This window comes from Pelophylax lessonae (assembly GCF_965119305.1).
Source record: "Pelophylax lessonae genome assembly, chromosome: 3".
NCBI classification, from domain to species: domain Eukaryota; kingdom Metazoa; phylum Chordata; class Amphibia; order Anura; family Ranidae; genus Pelophylax; species Pelophylax lessonae.
This window is the reverse complement of record NC_138770.1, coordinates 392,283,894-392,302,481: the sequence shown is the minus strand read 5'-3', so window position 1 is coordinate 392,302,481 and position 18,588 is coordinate 392,283,894. Positions and strand designations below refer to the sequence as shown.

At 40.7% G+C, this 18,588-nt stretch overlaps 1 protein-coding gene across 1 annotated transcript in view; it reads left to right on the top strand.

Annotated features, from left to right (window-relative positions):
- BEND3 (BEN domain containing 3) overlaps positions 1-13,838 on the top strand; it is a 29,114-nt gene extending 15,276 nt beyond the window's left edge. Inside the window, 4 exon segments of the mRNA XM_082252108.1 lie at positions 5,436-5,487; positions 5,913-6,112; positions 10,945-13,167; positions 13,169-13,838. Coding sequence (XP_082108234.1) covers positions 5,436-5,487; positions 5,913-6,112; positions 10,945-13,167; positions 13,169-13,192 — 2,499 coding nt within the window. The 3' untranslated portion in view covers positions 13,193-13,838.
- Positions 13,839-18,588: the final 4,750 nt, after the last annotated feature.

The following is an 18,588-nucleotide window of genomic DNA, read 5'->3' as shown; positions in this document are numbered from 1 at the left end:
TATGGTATGACAATTGATGAACTTGTTGTAGATCCTCTGAAACTGTTGAGATGGGGGCCTGCATGCTGCCACCCATGTTTTTGCCCGATATATTTTGCTATATAAACTTTCTCAAGGGCGAATAAGTATAACAAGTAGTTTATTTTATTGTCTATGAAATAACAAATTGGAATATTAATATGCATATAATTGCAATATTAATTCTCAAACGTTCCCAGCTCCCCCAGCATGTGAAAAATGCTAGTAGTCACGCTAGCCCTGCAAACCATACAAACTGACCAGATGACCTTGGTTGTGCGTGGCATGCAGACGTCTCCCCGGCGAGTGCGGGGGACGAAAAAAGAGTGAAATAAAGTTATAGGATAAATATCATATATATTGTGTGGTAAAGATAGAAAGAATATTGCCCAAAACACAGGGAAATGAGGGGGAGAAAACAATATATCCCACTCCCATATGGTCATGCAAAGAATTGCCATGCAGTGGTGTACAATGGCCACACCATATAAATCGAATCAGTCCCATAAATCTTATAGAAAAAGGGATAATATACCTACCAAGAGGCGTCTCCCTATATCGAGTATATAGTTATGGAAGGGAGGGAGTGGGGCAGACCATGAGGGTATGATGCATATATATATAGATATGTTTTGGAGATATTATATATCCATCTTTCTCTTCCCCAGCTATTGATATCTAATTGAGACCTTATAAACATCATACCCTCATGGTCTGCCCCACTCCCTCCCTTCCATAACTATTTAGTTTTGTTAGCAAACTCACAATAGTAAATCAGTCTTCGACTCTTTTTTTTTAATTGTCTTTTATATTTGTAAATATTGATTTTTTTTTGGTTTCATTCTTAATTTTTTTTTTGTCATTTTGATGTACCTCAAGAAAAGTTCCATGGGCAATTTTGATAGTATTCTGCGACTACAGTATAATGGATGGAGGTTTATTTCCTGTACTACACACATCATGTACTGTATGTTGCTGATGCTACATACGCGGTTCATGCAGCACTCTCAGTGCCGGTTCACACTTATGCGATGCGGGAAGGCTGTGAATTCGCAGCCTGTTCCCGCATCGCACACGCACCCCCGGCAGTTCACACTGCCATATGCGATACGCTGGGGGTGTCAATGTAATCTTAACGACACCCCCAGTTTGATTGCATATCGCAGTGCGATCGTGCAGTTCGCACAGGATCGGATCGCACAAGTGTGAACCGCTGTGCGATCCGATCCTGATGCGGCTGCAAAAATGCCTCCTGTGCGTGTTTGCTGCGGGTGCGATGCGAATTTAGCCATACAAATTGTATGGCTAAACTCGCACCGCACAGGCGATCGCATGTAATGAAGGAGCAGTGCGCTCCGATATTACATGCGAACCCGGCACTCGCAGAAGTGTGAACCGGCACTCAGGCGCTGAATGTGTTATTAAAGCGGAGTTCCACCCTGGAATTTTTTTTTTTTTTTAAATACCCCCGGGACAGTCAGGGCTAGTGCATTCCACAATGGCTAGCCTCTGATCTGTCCCGGGTTGCACTTACCTGTTAGGACAAATACTTACCTTGAAAAAGTCTTGTCCAGCGCTGCCATCTCAGATGTGAGCAGCTTGAAGCCAGCGCGATCCTCTTCGGAGTCCTCTTCCGCCTTCTTCGGTCCCACTATGCCCTGCGCCGGCCCCGCCGTCACTTCCGGACGCGCGCGTCATCCCTCCACAGCTTCTGGGCATGCCCAGAAGCTGATTAGAAGGGGATGACGCGCGCGCCCCGGAACTGACGTCGGGGCCGGTACAGGCGCAATGATTCCTGGGAGCTATGACGTTCAGCTCCCAGGAATCATTGCAGAGCCAGAAAGTGACGACGGGCCGCGGCCGAGGAAGGAGGAAGAAGGAAGTAAGGTAAGTATATTTTCTTCGCTACGAGGTAAGTAAAAAAAAGAAAAAATGCGATTAGCCATTTGTTTTTCAGGTGACCCGGAGCGAGAAGATGGAGGTAAGTATAAAATTAGGGTGGAACTCCACTTTAAAGGAAATAGTTAATTTGGACCAGCTTGGTTAAAAAAAAAAAACTATTTAAAGTTCTTAAAAACCTGGAGTTAGGCTGGCCATACATTATAGAATTCTCTTGTTTCATTTACATTAGATTTACCTTCAACTATGTAGTGCAAGGGCTGCCTGATTGCATACAAATTGAAAGTGCCTAGGTTTAACCTCATATTATATGGTTTTGGTAAATCTAAAGGAAAATTGTACAAGAGAATTGTATAATGTATGGCCAGCCTTAGGCTTCTTGTACATATAGCCTATGTTGACTGCCGGGTGCGGGAAAAAGCAAAATTCTGCAAAATCGCGCCGCAATTTTGCTGTGTCTTGAGGCCGGTGGTAAAAGCGTTCTTATTCTAAACATGATTCTTCTGCGTTCTGGAGAGGGAGACACAGGCTTTTATGGTGTTGAGTTTAGGAGCTTTGGCAAAAAAAAGCCAAAAGCTCCTAAACTTAAGTTTAGGAGCTGTAGTATACATGAGGCCTTAGTCTTTTATGGGACCTCCAGTCAATTTTTTGGAGGTTTGAGCGGAGTATTAAAGATTGGCTTTGTTTTGGAGATTTTTTTGCACTTCCCATCCTGAGAAAACAGTAAATTGGTGTGAACTATACTCCCTGTTTCCCCTGTCTTGACTTCGTTCTTTATATATTCCTTTGAAGAATTGACTAGGGGCTGGTCCCCAGCTTCCTTTTGGATTCTCCAAAGGGAATAATGGACAATGCACTTCCAAGGGAATTTGAGTTTAATTCATATTACTGGCACTATAGCATGCACTAAGCTAGCTATGTTGGTGTCTGCAAGAGAATCAGATGAAGCTTTCTTTTAGTAATCAAATCCCAACCACGACACTACCTGCCTTGCATGTTCTCCCTGTGCCTGCGTGGGTTTCCTCCAGGTACTCCGGCTTCCTCCCACACTCCAAAGACATGCTGGTAGGTTAATTGGATCCTGTATAAAATTGGCCCTACTGTGTATGTATGAATGTGAGTTAGGGACCTTAGATCGTAAGCTCCTTGAGGGCAGGGACTGATGTGAATGTACAATGTATATGTAAAAGCTCTGCGTAAATTGACAGCGCTATATAAGTACCTGAAATAAATAAATAATAGTAAGATTTGTATTCCAGCACTGTGCTTTTAAAAAAAAAATCCTGTACTAATATTTAGTCTACTATTGCTTATCTTTCATTCTGAAAATAACTTTAGTACTTTTAGGCTTTATGCACACTAAAGCTCGAAAAAGCTGCTTCTATAGACGTTAGAGGCTCCACACTAACTAAACAAAAAAAAAAACTAAAAAAAAAAAAAAAAATAGCCAGATAATAAACGCTAATATTTTGAGTTTTTGTACCGGCGTTTGGTAGCGACTATCAGGCTGTTAAGGAGTGGGCGGCTGAGCTAATGACTCATCAGCTGTTAGGGTGATTCCCCACTCACAGCTTTTAATTAAAGGATTTCAAGGGGTACCGTAGTAAAGCCAAAATAAAAAAAAATTGGCGTGGGGTTCACCCCCACAATCCATACCAGACCCTTCTCCAAGCATGCTGGCCAGGAAAAGGTGGGGGGGAAGAGTGAGCGTTCGCCCCCCTCCTGATCTATACTAGTCCACATGCCCTCAACATTGGGGGGTGGTTGTGTAAAACTGCAGGTGGAGGGCTTATTGAAATCTGGAAGAGGCCCAGATCCTGGCTCCCCCCCCCCCCCCCCCCCCATGTATGTAGTACCCTTACGCTTTACCAAAAAAGTGGTAAAAGTGAATAAAAAGACATCCAGTTTTGCAAAGTTCTTTGTTAAAATTATTTATTTTTTTTAAATGTTCTTCAGGTGTAGCTCCAACATCAAAGGCGCTCGCTCGTCCCCCCCCCCCCTCCTTTCCTGGGCTGCATGCTCGGAAAAGGGTCTGGTATGGATTTTGGAGAGGACCCAAACAGATAAAGCAAACATGACTTGTGCTGTGCGTGCAGGAGAGGAGCTTTTGAGCATAAAAACTTTCAAAAGCTACTTAATGTGCAATAATGCATTCAGAATTCTGCCTAATAGAGTGAATTAACATCAGACATGGGATTGCGCATTAATGCCCATGCAGAACTTGTCTTTTTATCCTGTTTTGCTGCTGCTAAACTACTGGAGGAGAAACAAAAAAACGTCAGTAGCATACAGTGTACATGAGGTCTTGCATAGTAGTTTCAGGTCAGTGAAATTAAGTATTAAAGCCAGAGAAAGCCAGGCAGCTGGCATTTTTGGGAGATGGCTGGAAAACTTTTATCAATTTAGGTTTCCTTCTGTAAAACTAACTGGATAGTGCAAATCTAAAGATAGTTGGTTCATTGTGGGTGTGTTTTGTTTTTTTTACACTGTGAAATGTGCCATACTTTATTTGTTTTCATTTAAATATGTGGGCTGTCAAGTACTGTTTGACACCTGTGCAGTAGAGGGACAAACACAAGGCCCATGGGCCGAATGTGGCCCCCCAGGCCATTCCATGTGGCCCTCACACTTCTCCTGCAGCTGTGGCACCCCCCTTGTCTCAGTAGTTGGCAGCAGAGAGGGCAGAACTCCTTTGCCAGATCCTGCACTCCTCTGTGCAGCTGCAGAAAGGCTTGTCTTTGACCCCCACCCCTTCTCAGCAGCCCCCAGCAGAGAGGAGGGCAGAACTCCTCCTACAGATCCTGCACCTCTCTGTGCTGCCGCAACACCACCTTTCCTCTGCCTCCCCTGGTCTCAGCATTCAGCAGACTCTGGAAGCTAACTCCAGCCCTCCGCTGTGTTCTCCTCCAGACCCTGTACTTCTTCCCAGATCCATCCGCATCTTCTTCCTGGCAGTAGAACAAGGTAAGGGGGTGCATTGTGATATAAGGAAGGGTGGGTGACTCTTGACTTGTGATGGTGGGGGGGATTTGACATCTCATGTAGGGGTGTAAGGGGGCGTGGGGTCCTCTGGGCATCTAATCTCAGATACAACCAGCCCTTTGAGGGCAACCATAATGCTGATGCGGCCCACAATTAAATTGAGTTTGACACCCCTGGTCTAAAAGTCTCACTACGATCAAAAAACCCCCGCCAAATTACAGGTTTTACACACACTTTAAGTTCGGCTAAGTTTAAGGTTGCGTAAAAAGCAGGCATTTCATCTGCATTTTTGAAGCTTCACAAATGCCAGTCAATGCCATGGGCAAGCTGTAGGGGTGTTATTCATCTTCTCTAATTTTGTCAGTTTTTTTCTTTTTTTAAATTGTTAGACTTTAAAGTCATAATTATGGCTTCCCCCCACAAAATGTCTTCTTTAGTGTAAAAGTGATTGATACAATTTGATGGGTAAGTTTGCAAAACGGTTGCAATAATTACAGTTGCAGCAAAACATGTAATTTTTTAAAAAATTTTTACAGGTGAAGAAAACAATGAACGCAGCTGAATTTCGAGATGAAGATGACGATAAAGGTATGTGTTTAAATTAATTGAAACTAAGGTGACCAGCGCTATGGAATATACAGTGAGAGTAGGTACGGTGTAAGCTGCCAACAACCAAACCCAAAAGGGTTAAAGAGTGAAATATGTGCTAGTGGGGTTGTGAACGGCGCTACCGTGTTAAAAAATACACTTGGTGAATAAATAACGTAAAAATGTTGAAAGTGCTTGATATTAAATAATAAATATTAATTATTAATATTAAATTATTTAATATCAAGCACTTTCAACATTTTTACGTTATTTATTCACCAAGTGTATTTTTTAACACGGTAGCGCCGTTCACAACCCCACTAGCACATATTTCATGTGTTTAAATTACCTAGACTTTTTTTTTTTTTATTTTGATGGAAAAAAAAATGCACTACTGATCCATGTTTTTTTTATCATCCTTAAAGTAAAAATTGTGACAGTGGATTCATCAAAAGAAGAAATTCGCCTGCGACGCTTACGTACACCATCTGTGGGCAAAGCGGATCCAGAGTATACTGTTAACTGTCACTCCAGTAAAAGGAAACAAGCATCTCTTATGTCTAATGGGTCCAGTGGGGAAGCAGAAAATCTTACAACTTTTAAAAAACGGCGACTCACTCAAGAGGTGAATTTAAACAAAATGTCTTTTGCCTTTTGTGCTCCTAACAAGTGTATGTAAACACTTTTGATATTTTAGCTAGAGAATGTGAAAAATAGTTATCTTTTGTTTTCTAAATTTGGCCCTATGGATTATGCCATAATGTGGCAGTATGCACCATTAATTAGTACGTTATGGCAGACTTGCCTGTCAAACCGTGCTCTCCAGCCCTGCACTGTCAGCACCTTTGCTGGTCCTGCGTGTTTCCATCTTCACACCTGGCCTTCCTTCTGGGTCCCATCTGTTCAGCTGCTTGAATGGCCAGACTGCAAGAAAGTCACATCCGCCCATGCACATGGGAGTCCTATCATCACAGCACAGAGATTGTGCCCTAAATATACGCTGCACTGTGTACATTACAACTGACTGGCAGAGGGAAACATTTATTGCAGAAGAGGCCGATAGGGTCTCTTCTGTTATAAAAACACCAGCTGACAGCAATTTTTAGTGAATTGAGTTTTAATACCATTTTAGAATATGTATAAAATTTCATGCAGATGTCCACATGCTTGAGGAATGTTGAATGAATAGATGTAACTTGTGGTTCTAAAGCCTTAAGGTTTTTCACCTTAAAGGAGTTGTAAAGTCGGAAAGTTTTTTTTATCTTAATGCATTCTTTGCATTAAGATAAAAAACCTTTTGTGTGTAGCAGCCTCCAGAGCACTCTCTAATACTTACCAGAGCCCCATCTCTTTCCAGCGATGTCCACGAGTCCCTTGGCCATCCAGGAATCTCCCTCCTGATTGACTGAGACACAGCCATGGTGCCATTTGCTCCCATCACTGTCAATCAAAGTCAGTTAGCCAATCGGGAGAGAGAATAGGCAGAGCCGAATGGCAACTCCGTGTCTGAATGGACACACGGAGCTGCAGCTCGGCTCAGTTGCCCCCTTAGCAAGCTGCATGCCGTTGGGGCACTCAACTGAAGGGAGGGTCTAGGCTGCCCTGTACAAAACCAACTGCACAGAGGAGGTAAGGATAACATGTTTGTTATTTAATAAAAAAAAAAAGACTTTACATTCACTTGAATGCATTCTATGCATTAAGGTGAAAAACTTCTGTGCTGCAGCTCCCTCCAAGATCGCCCCCCCCCCTTTCCTTACCTAAACCCATTTGATCAGCTATGTGCACGAGCGCAGTGGCTTCCACCCAATGAAGAGGAGGGGCATGGAGCACGGCGGAGGACCCCAGAAGTAGAGATCAGGGCTGCTCTGTGCAAATTCATTGCACAGAGCAGGTAAGTAAAGACTTGTTTGTTATTTTTATATTAAAAAAAAAACAACTAGGATTTATAACCACTTTAAAAGGTATAAGTCCCGGTTCACATTTGTGCAATGCAGGAACGCTGCGAATATGCAGCGTGATCCCGCATCGCATCCGCAACTCTGGCAGTTCACACTGCCATATGCGATACGCAGGGGGTGTCAATTAAAAGTTAACGACACCCCCAGTTGCGATCGCATATCGCAGTGCGATCTCCAAGCTCGCACAGAATCGGTTAGCACTAGTGTGAACCACTATGTGATCCGATTCTGCTGCGGATGAAAAAAAGCCTCATGTGCGTGTTTATTGCGGATGCGGTGCGAATTCAGCCATAAAAAGTGTATGGCTGAAATTCGCAACCGCACATGAGATCGCATGTAATTTAGGTGCAGTGCGCTCCGAGTTACATGCGATCTCCGTAATCGCACAAATGTGAACCGGCACTTAGTCTATAAAATGTACAAGCTGTAAAAAGTGTTTGTACATCTCTTTAACCACTCTTACCTCTCACACCTGTTCACCCCCTATGGACCAGAGCAATTTTTACAATTCTGCTTTAGACCTGTTTATTCAGTAATATCTTTGTCATTACTAAAGATATCAAGGTAATACAATTATTTTTTTTAGAAGGACAAAACAAGGCTTTCTTTTCATGAAATTGTCTTGCAGCAATGATTTTAAAAAGTGCAAATTTTATTCTGTAATTTGTCCTGTTTAAAATGACACAAAAATCAGGATTCTGGTGCAAAACATTGCAGTTATTTACAAATGAAATAAAATGTTCTCCTTTTTTTTTATTTTTCAATTTTTTTTTTCTTTAGTAGGAAATGTAACAAAAATGGAAAAAATTTAAATATTAATAGTTAATAGAAACAAACAAAAAAAAAAAAAAAATCAGCAGGAAAATGCCTAAATGGAGGAGGAGAATACGGAGTTAAGGTGTTAAACAGAGGAATATTAATTTATACTTGTCAGGTTGCTTTAACTGACATCTATCTGCAGATAGAAGTTCATCCCCGCAGATGAGTGAATAAAACAATACAAAAGTAACATTATGCTACTTTGTATCTTTCTATATTCTGGGTTCTATATAAACCCTGATTCAGACTGCTTTTCTGACAGCTACAGCTGCCGACACACCTTCTCTGAAAATATGATTAACCGGTTGACCTCCGGAAGATTTACCCCTCCTCCTGACCAGGCCAATTTTTTTGTATACGACACTGCGTTCCTTTTACCTGACAATTGCGTGGTCCTACAACGCTGTATATAAATGAGATTTATTTCACAATAATAGAGCTTTCTTTTGGTGGTACTTTGCGCTATAAAAAAAAATGACTGACAATTTTGAAAAAAAAAAAAAAACAATATTTTTTACTTTCTGCTATAAAACATATCCAATAAATAGATTTGAAAAATGTCATTATACATTTAGGCCAATATGTATTCTGCTACATAGTCACAAAAGTTAAAGTGTCTACAAACTATGGTGTATATATATATTTAAATGCACTGTCACTGGCTGGGAAAGTGTTAAACATCTAGGGCGATCAAAGGGTTAAACGTGTGCCTAACCATTGTTTTTGTGTGTACTATGTGATGCTTTCACTAAGGGATGTTCTGGTTTTAATCCCTTCGCAGGGAAACAAAATCCAGCACATCCCCGCTGACAGGACAGAGCTCTTCATTGTCTACATTGTATGACGGAGCTCCGTCCAGTTTGTCTCCTCGCTGATCAGCGGGCGCTGACGGTCATCCATAGGCCGGCACCCACTGATCAGCTTCTGCTGCTACTAATCACAGCAGAGGCGGCATGCGCGCCCCCTATCCGGAAGGGCACAATCACGGATGTGTATGTGTGTATATGATTCTGGGCAGAGCGGCCTCCCTGTAGCAGTAAAGCTACAATGGGCCGGTCGCCAAGTGGTTAATCAAAGGGAACGAGCCCGCATATGTGCCCCCCATGGGAAGTGGCTTCCTATGGTGGCAGACAGATGCTCTGCCCAAACCGAGAAAAGGGACTTCAACCAGAGTGTATACATTTGTCCTAAAGGAATGTTCATAGCCATCACTTTTGGTAGCTAAATGCCCAGCTATGTGTTAAAACTTTTCACCACAATACTAATACTGATAATAGTTTTCTATGAAACTATGTATTGGAGGATTCTAATGTACAACATAATTTGATGGTTCAAGGTAACAGGTTTGATTTTTATAAAAAATGATGTAGTCCTTGTAAATTCCATTTGTTACCATTCTAGAAGTATATATTGTGTATGTTAAGATGTTAAAAAGGCATGGCTTTAACAACTACAAAACTTCTATAGGCAAGTTTCTTAGCGCAAGTTCATTTTATAATCTGTATAATATACCCCAAATTCTAGACAGTAAAATAATACTTGGGAGTGTTACAATGGCAATTTTTTTTTTTTTTTTTGGTGCTTCAGTACTAATTCAAATGTGCAGGATTTGATATCCAACCAATTAATTAGCAGAACAAAGAACTGGTAAAGATAAAGTCCATTAACATAAGCCTCCAGAGCTTTAATGAAACCAAAAATCAGTTGGAGACTACAGAATTACAAAAACATTTTATTATATATTAAAAAAAGTCAGGTACAATATTAAAAAAAACCAACCATCTTCCATGTGCGTCATACGCACATGCATACACCTCACAATAAGGAATAAATGCTGACTAACATAATCATAAACCCGGGGGACTGTAAAAAGGATTGTCCAAATGGCGTCACACCGATAGGGTCACAGTCCTATATTGCAGGGGCCATTATCTATATTCAATATTTCGAAATTCCTGCCTGCTATTTAATTATTCTGGAGTAGACAAGCATTTATGATTAGGTGGGAGACATCTCCCATGCCTGGCTGTCACAAAGTGTTCCGCATGCTAATTGGTGTCACATTGATGTTTGCTGTTGTGGACCTTATGCAGCTAAATAGATGGATTACTACCCATGATGGTAATGATAATAGCCACTGCAATATAGCACCTTGACCCCATCTGTGTGATGCCATTTGGGAGAGCGTTTTATAGCCCCTCATCCAGGTTTATGATTTTGCTAGTCAGCATGTTTTCCTTATTGTGGAGTGAATGTGCATATGACGTCTAGACGTATAGTATGTACTGAGACCATGTTGTCTTTTTAATGATGATGGTAGGTGGTTGGTTTTATTTTATTTTATATTATATTTGTACCTGATATTTTTATATGCAATAAAGGTAATTTAAATCTGTAGTCTCTAATTGATTTTTAGTTTCATTGAAGGCCCGGAGGCTCATGGTAATGGTCCTTATATTGAGCATTTCTTTGTTCTGCCAAAAAATCGGTTGGTTTAGGTTTTTTTAACCATTGAGCCCCGCTATCTAGATTTTAGTGAATGGGCAGTAACCAGGGATGTGTTCATTCTATTTACATTGGATCCCTTATTTTTTTTGTATATTAGGTTTTGATATCCCCAGCTACTACACGTGCATACTCTATTTTATTTATACTTTATTTATACTTTGTGTTTTAGGGTCTTCCTTCAGGTTTGAAAAACAGGGATTCTGCATGCTCTGCCCAGGCAAATGTTGAGTTAAGTACCAGCTCTGAACACAGTACTGAATCCCCAGGCGAAGAAGACACAGTAAGCGAATGTGCCACATCTTACAAAAAACCTCTGTATGGAATCTCACACAAGATTACAGAGAAAAAACATTCTGTTACATCTGACCTGTTGGCATCTTTTGACATTTATGAGAAGGTAAATCAGTGTAGCTCTTCAGGAGTTCAGATGTTCAACGATCTTCGTAAACGAGAACTAGGCTCCAGTTCCGTAACTTCACCAGTCAGTGATGAGTCAAATCTTTACACTTTAATACAAAAAATGTTTTTCACACTCAACACTCTCAATTCCAATATGTCTCACCTTCATAGTAAAGTTGACCTTTTGTCCCTTGAGGTAAGTAGAATAAAGAAAAAAGTCAGCCCTAATGACATGGTGGCAGAATTTCATCCACCTCCCGAGTATCAGCTTACTACCTCTGAACTTAAACAGGCAATGGACCAGAGCACCTCAGCTGGTGACTTGGCATGTCATTTGCTGGTTCAACTGTTCCCTGAGCTTTTTGGAAGCAGTGCTTTGTCCAGGAGCTGTAGTACATGTGGCTATGTAAACAAGATTAAACTAGAATCCCTTCATCTGCAGCTCATAAGAAACTATGTGGAGGCATGCTATCCCTCTGTTCAGAATAATGCTGTTTGGCAGGTTGAAGTCTTGCCTCAAGTTAATGATTTCTTTAATCGTTTTTGGGCTGAGAGAGAAATGGAAAGCAGCCATCATGGTATGCAGGTCTCCCCCTTCTTTGAAAATCAACCATGTCAGAATTCTCATTTTGTTGAAAGTAAAGAACAAGAGGAAAACACCACTTTAGAAAGAGCCAACCCTATAGTTTCAGAATATGCCATCAATGTGAATGACCTCAATGAATGTTTAGAAGAGGCTTCTAATGCAGGAGAATTTGCAGTATTTTTGCTTCATAGATTATTTCCAGAAATATTTAACCAAAGAAAACTTGGTGAAAGGAATTTCGGAGACCCTGAGAATTTTACTCTTGATCCTCACCGACTGCAGCTCATCCGTCAGTACACAGAAATATACTTTCCAGAAATACAGGAAGATGATATTTGGCTGCAGCAGTGTGTGCAAAGAATAAATGATGAGTTGGAGAGTCTGTTCATGGATGGTAGTGAGTGTGATGACCTGAGAGATGACTGTTACGAATCTGGTCTACCTGATGACCTGTCTATTGTAAAGGTTGAAGATGACACGGATAATGACATGGAAAAACCAGGAAGAAGGTCCAAAAAAATTTGGCTTGTTCCTTTTGATTTTGATAAAATTGACATTCCACCCCCTGACTTTGAGGTTCCTTTTCCACAATTCTTGCTCAGCAAAGAGCAACTCAAAAATATATACGAGACTAGCTTGTCTATTGGTAATTTTGCCTCTCGTCTTTTAGTGCATTTGTTCCCTGAACTTTTCACACATGAGAATTTGAGAAAACAGTACAACTGCAGTGGTTCACTGGGTAAGAAACAGCTAGATCCTGTTCGTGTAAAACTTATCCGGCATTACGTTCAAGTACTTTACCCCAGGGCAAGAAATGATAGAGTTTGGACTTTGGAGTTTGTGGGGAAACTGGATGAAAGATGTCGGCGGAGGGATACAGAACAAAGACGATCTTACCAGCAGCAAAGAAAAGTGTATGTACCCTTGCCTGAGAGAAGAGACTTTGTGCCTTTCGAGTTGAACTCTGAAAGATACAGAGATCTTATAGAAGGACCACCTCTGCCTCCTGAACGTAGCACGAAAGACTTTTGTAAAATACCTTTGGATAAGATTGTCATTCCACCTCCTGATTTCCCTGTGCCTACAATTTACTTACTTAGTGACAAAGAAATAAGGGACATTGTTCAACAGAGCCTTTCTGTTGGGAATTTTGCTGCCAGACTATTAGTGAGACTCTTTCCAGAGCTGTTTACTCCAGAAAATCTTAGGCTGCAGTACAACCACTCAGGTGCATGCAACAAGAAGCAGCTGGATCCCATAAGACTAAGATTGATACGCCACTATGTGGAAGCTGTATACCCTGTAGACAAAATGGAGGAAGTATGGCATTATGAATGTATTCCGAGCATTGATGAAAGGTGCAGGCGCCCAAATAGGAAAAAATGTGACATACTTAAAAAAGCTACAAAAAAATCAAGTTAATAACTGCTGAAAATGTAGTAAATGATAGTAAATTATTTTAGTTGTCTTTATAGAGATTTATAGTGCTGCTTTCACCTATTTTTCTTTTCCGAAAATTACTTGTAAAAGAGTATAGAAAAATAGTTTGTTAGAATGTGAGACTGCGTGTTTGCACTCCCCTAAAACATTTCCGTGTGTTTAATATTAACTGCTTTCTCAACAGAAGTTTGTTCAATTTTGTACATTTTGAATGTTTTTTTTTTTTTATATAGTTCATTTCAATATGCTCGTTACATTTCATTTTTCTAGGTATACTATTTTTGCTGCTTGTAAAGTGGTGTGGAATCCAACATTAGTAATGGGTTACCAATATTTTTGTAAAGAAATTGCTGTAGAATTTCCTACATAAAAACAAACAACACTAGTTGGTATATATAGTCTTTTCTTAACTAAAACCACAATAAGAGTCATTTTGTCTATTAAACAGTGTAGTCTATTAAAGCAGGATTAAACCCAAAAACTATCAATTAATATATTGCAGCTTACCAATCCTTGTATGTGGTGGCTGCATTCATTTTTTATTTTTTAGCCTTTTTTCCCTTATTTTTAAATGGTTATTAGGGAACCCAGCTGAGCTAGCTCACTGGAAAGCTTTCCAAGCTGACAGTCAGTCGTAAGTGGCATTCCCTACATTCTTGCAGCCCCCATAATGGAGTGTTGGCTTTGACAGCCGCGCTGTGGGATAGTTCAAATGGGTTTGGGATCATATCTGAACAAGCATGAGCTAATCACTGATGGTGAGCCAGCCAGTAACATGCTTAATGTATTATAGTGGTAGTAAACTCTCATTTTTTATTTTTAACCACAAGTAAGCTTATAATAAAGCTTACCTGAAGGTAAAATGAATATGAGATATTCTAGCAAGCTGCAGCCGGTACTGTCACTGGCGCATGCACTGTGAAGCAACGGCATACTCGTGCTGTTTCTTCAGAGCTGTGGTCTGCAGCCAAGACTCCCACGGGCATGCAAGAAGTGACGTCATCGCGGCTCGGCCAGTCAAATGGCCGGAGAACGTAAACCCAGAAGGAAGACCAGGTGAAGATGGAAGCTCTTCTCAGCGTTGACAGCGTGCCACTGGAGGGCTTCATTTTAAGGTAAGTCTTTCATAATGTGTGCTAGTATGATATTGCTTTGCAGGGGGAAACTATTTTTAAAGAGTTTAGTACCCCTTTAAGGTGTCTCCACTCCGGATGGAGGCACAACAGCTACACTTTTCATCCTGGGGAGAGTGTGGTTTTAGGGCTTGACTAACAAACAAAAATCTGACTTCTGCTAACACTTTTTAAAGGCTGAGTTCACCTTAAAAAAAAAAACAAATACTTGGTAATGCATGTAAAAAAAATGTGCATTTATTATTTGTTACAGGAGCATGGGGGTGCTAAATCTGGATGTAAAATGTTACCAAAAGCGAAGTTATCCTTTTAAGCAGTCACAGCAAATTGTTTTATTTTCCTTTTTGGGATAAAAGGTTTACACAAATGAAAAATAGCTGATCGTTGTAACCACCTGTCAGTGGTAAAAAGTTTTCCTTGACACTTTTAACTTGGAGAGCTTGGTCTGATGAAAAAGTAATATACATACTTGCAGGATCAAAAGATAAAAATAAAGGGCAAAAATCCTGAAAAAAAAAAGTGCAGCAACCATATCTAAGAATTGGCCAATTGCAATATAATAGATTTAAGGTTCTGGGTTTATTACAGTTTTATTTTTTCCTCTGTTCCTTTTAACAAATTCACATTTCTTATGGGCCATACACACTATATAAATGTCCTAGATTTTTTCCTTTAGATTTACCAAAACCATATAATATGAGGTCAAACCTAAACACTTTCAAGTTGTATGCAATCTGGCAGGCCCTTGCACTACATAGAAAAGGTAAATCTAAAGGAAATCTAACAACAAAAGTTGTATAGTGTGTATTTAGCTTTAGACTTCACTTTTTATTATACATTGGTGAGGCCAAGGCTTTGTGGTTGATTTACTAATTGAACAGAAACTGCTCACCTAGCTTGATAAATTGGATAAAGCTGGATCTACACTACTTCAATCAACCAATAATGTCCCAGCGGAAATCCTGTGTGTTTTTTTTGTTTTGCGTTTTCTTCCCACATATTTGGTATTTAAAGTTACATACACTTTTAGAGCCGGCTTACATTACTCCGAATCAAAGTTGCCCCGACTTTGAAGTCGCCCGTGCAGCACGACTCATCGCCGCTTGCAAACAACTTCTCATTATAGAAGTCAATGCAAGTCGCTCTGACTTCGCCCAAAAATAGTGCAGGAACCTTTTTCTAAGTCGGAGCGACTTGAGTCGCTGTGATTAGAAGGGTTCCATTGCACAGCTTGGAGTGCTACTTGTCAGGCGACCAAGTCGCCTGACAAGTCGGAGTAGTGTGAACCGGCTCACAAAGTGAACAGCATTTCATTATTTAGTAATTCAGTCCCAATGTGTTTTGATTTTCTGTGCAGTATCTTTTAAACTTTTAATGAAGATTGCCATATGGCTGCGTGGGTAACTGGGAACTAGTTTCACAACAGTAAGAATGGCACCTCCACTAAAATGAACCTTGATGTTGGTTTTGCAGGGCAAAGCAACAGGATGTCTTTACATTTTTCCTTTTAATGCCCTCAAGTTGTCATGCTTGCAGCAGTGGGTTACTGGTGAGAAGTTGGTGACTTGCCATATTTTTATTTTCGTTTACAACAGTAAAAAAGTTGTTTTTCTTTTATATTTATTTGTTACACTGAAGTTGATTTTTAATTTGTTGGAGTTGACAGGATAACGGGTCATAATTTTTCTTAAAAGGTTACTCCATCCAAATGCAGATTTATCCTGTTTGTTGATTTTGTAGAATATGAGGAGTGGACACACTGCCTATTCATCTTAAAAGTGCTCTCGCACTTGTGTGCTAAAAAAACCACTTGCTTTTTGAAGGAGATTTTTTCTCCTCTACTTCAGCAAACTGGAATCCCTAAATACAGCACTGACTAGGACCAAAGGCGATTGAGCCACCTATTTAAAAATGAGGGTATTTGTTGACTTTCATTTTCACCATGAAAACAGTCATCATGAGGATTATTTGAACCAGCATCTACCTCTTTGAAAATGTAGTATGGTTCTTATGCAAAGACACTTTTTTCTGTTTTTGATTTTAAACATTTTTGGTCAGGATTTATGTTAAAGCTTACTTAAAGTGAGCCTGAGCCCAGTTTATGCACACAAAAATATTAACATATTTTGAATAATGATTAAAAGCATTTTAAAACAAGCCCTTGTTCGCCTCTAGGTATGGGCATTGTGGAGAAATTCATTTTCAAGTCTACAACAGAGGCATTCTCTATGAAAGCAAACTATTACCAATTTGCCAGCTCTCTAATGTAAACACAGAGAAGGTTTATCTAAGGGCTCATTCGGGTGGTGCTGACATGCTTTGTGCTGTATCTGCATCTACTTCAGAGCTGCTCACAGGCAGGCCATTGAAGAGGGTGCAGACACTGTGGGTGCTATATCAGGCTCCTGCAGACATATCCTCCAGCTTTCTTACCTGTACCTCTGTACAGGCCTTCTGTTAGAAACCTGGAAGACATGCCAGTAGACTACGAAGGTGGTCATCAGCGCCCTCACAGTCCATTGAGAGCTACAAGTCGCCTGCTGCAGTGGGAGATGGAACTTGTAGTTTTCTCATTCACAGGTTCCTGTGAGTAGATGATGCGGCTGTGCAGGGCTCAAATGTGGTAACAGGTGCTGGGAGAGCAACCCCTGTTTGCTTTCAAAGGGATGGGGGGATCAGGGGGTGTGGAGAGAGGTGCTGGAGCATTTTACATGATACACTGTAAATATGGGTGTAACATGCTCCAAAAGGTGAACCTATCCTTTTGAAGCTCTCTTGCTGCTCCTTAAAATTATGTAAGTAGTTTGTCCATATTTTGGGCATGTGTGCACTTTAAAATATATGCAACACAAATATCAATATAAATCCCTTTTCAAGAATAGTGGCTCTTGTACACTGCAGTGCATCTTTTTAAGTTGTGCTAGTAGATACATTTTAATGTGCTAATAGCCCAAAATGTTTGGCTGATATTCTGGCCAGGGCGGTGTCTTTTTGGGTAACTCATCACCTTGGTTGCCTGCACACGTAGGTGATTTCCATCCGATGTTACTCTGGTGCCATATATTTAGGTACTCTTATGGTATCAGCAACAACTGATCCACGTGGTCTCTGTCCACCTTACAACATATACAGTGGGGAAAATAATTATTTGATCCCCTGCAGATTTTGTAAGTTTGCCCACTCACAAAGAAATTAAGGGTTTCATTTTCATCAGAGATGTATTTTAAATGATATCAACCAAAAATCCAGAAAAACACATAATACAAATGTAATAAGTATTTGATCCCCAAGCAAAACATGACTTAGTACTTGGCGGAGAAGCACAGAGGTAAGACGTTTCTTTTAGTTGTTTACGAGGTTTGCACACATCTGAGGAGGGATTTTGGTCCACTCTTCTTTACATATCTTCTCTACATCCCTAAGGTTTTTTGACTGTCGCTTGGCAACTCGAAGTTTCAGCTCCCTCCATACATTTTCTATAGGTTTAAGGTCTGGAGAATGGCTAGGCCACTCCATAACCCTAATGTGCTTTTTCTTGAGTCACCCCTTTGTTGCCTTAGTGGTATTTTTTGGGTCATGTTATGCTGGAAGACCCATCCATGACCCATCTTCAGTGTTCTGGCTGAGGGAAGAAGGTTCTCATCCAAGATTTTACAATACATGGCCCCACTATGCGGCAAACCTTTAGCAGAAAAACCGCCCCAAAGCATAATGTTTCCACCTCCGTGCTTGACTATAGGGATGGTGGTCTTAGGGTCATAGTCAACATTTTTTTTCCTCAAAACATGGTGAGTCGAGGTAATGCCAAAGAGCTCAATTTATGGTCTCACCTGACCACAGCACTTTCTCCGAATCCTTCTCTGAATCATTTAGATGTTCATTGGCAAACTTCAGAGAGGCCTGTTCATGTGCCTTCTTGAGGAGGGGGACCTTGCAGGCGCTTCAGGATTTCAATCCATGGCGGAGTATCGTGTTACCAGTGGTTTGTTAGCTGACTGTGGTCCCAACTGCCTTGAGATCATGTACAAGCTCCCCCCGTGTAGTTCTGGGCTGATCCCTCACTTTTCTCATTATCATCCTTACCCCATAAGGAAAAAGCTTACATGGAGTGCCAGACTGAAGGCGATTGATGGGTATTTTGTATTTCTTCCATTTGCGAAAAATCGCTTGAACGGTTCTCTCCTTCTCACCAAGCTTCTTGCTGATGGTCTTGTAGCCCATTCCAGCCTTGTGCAGGTCTACAATCTTGTCCCTG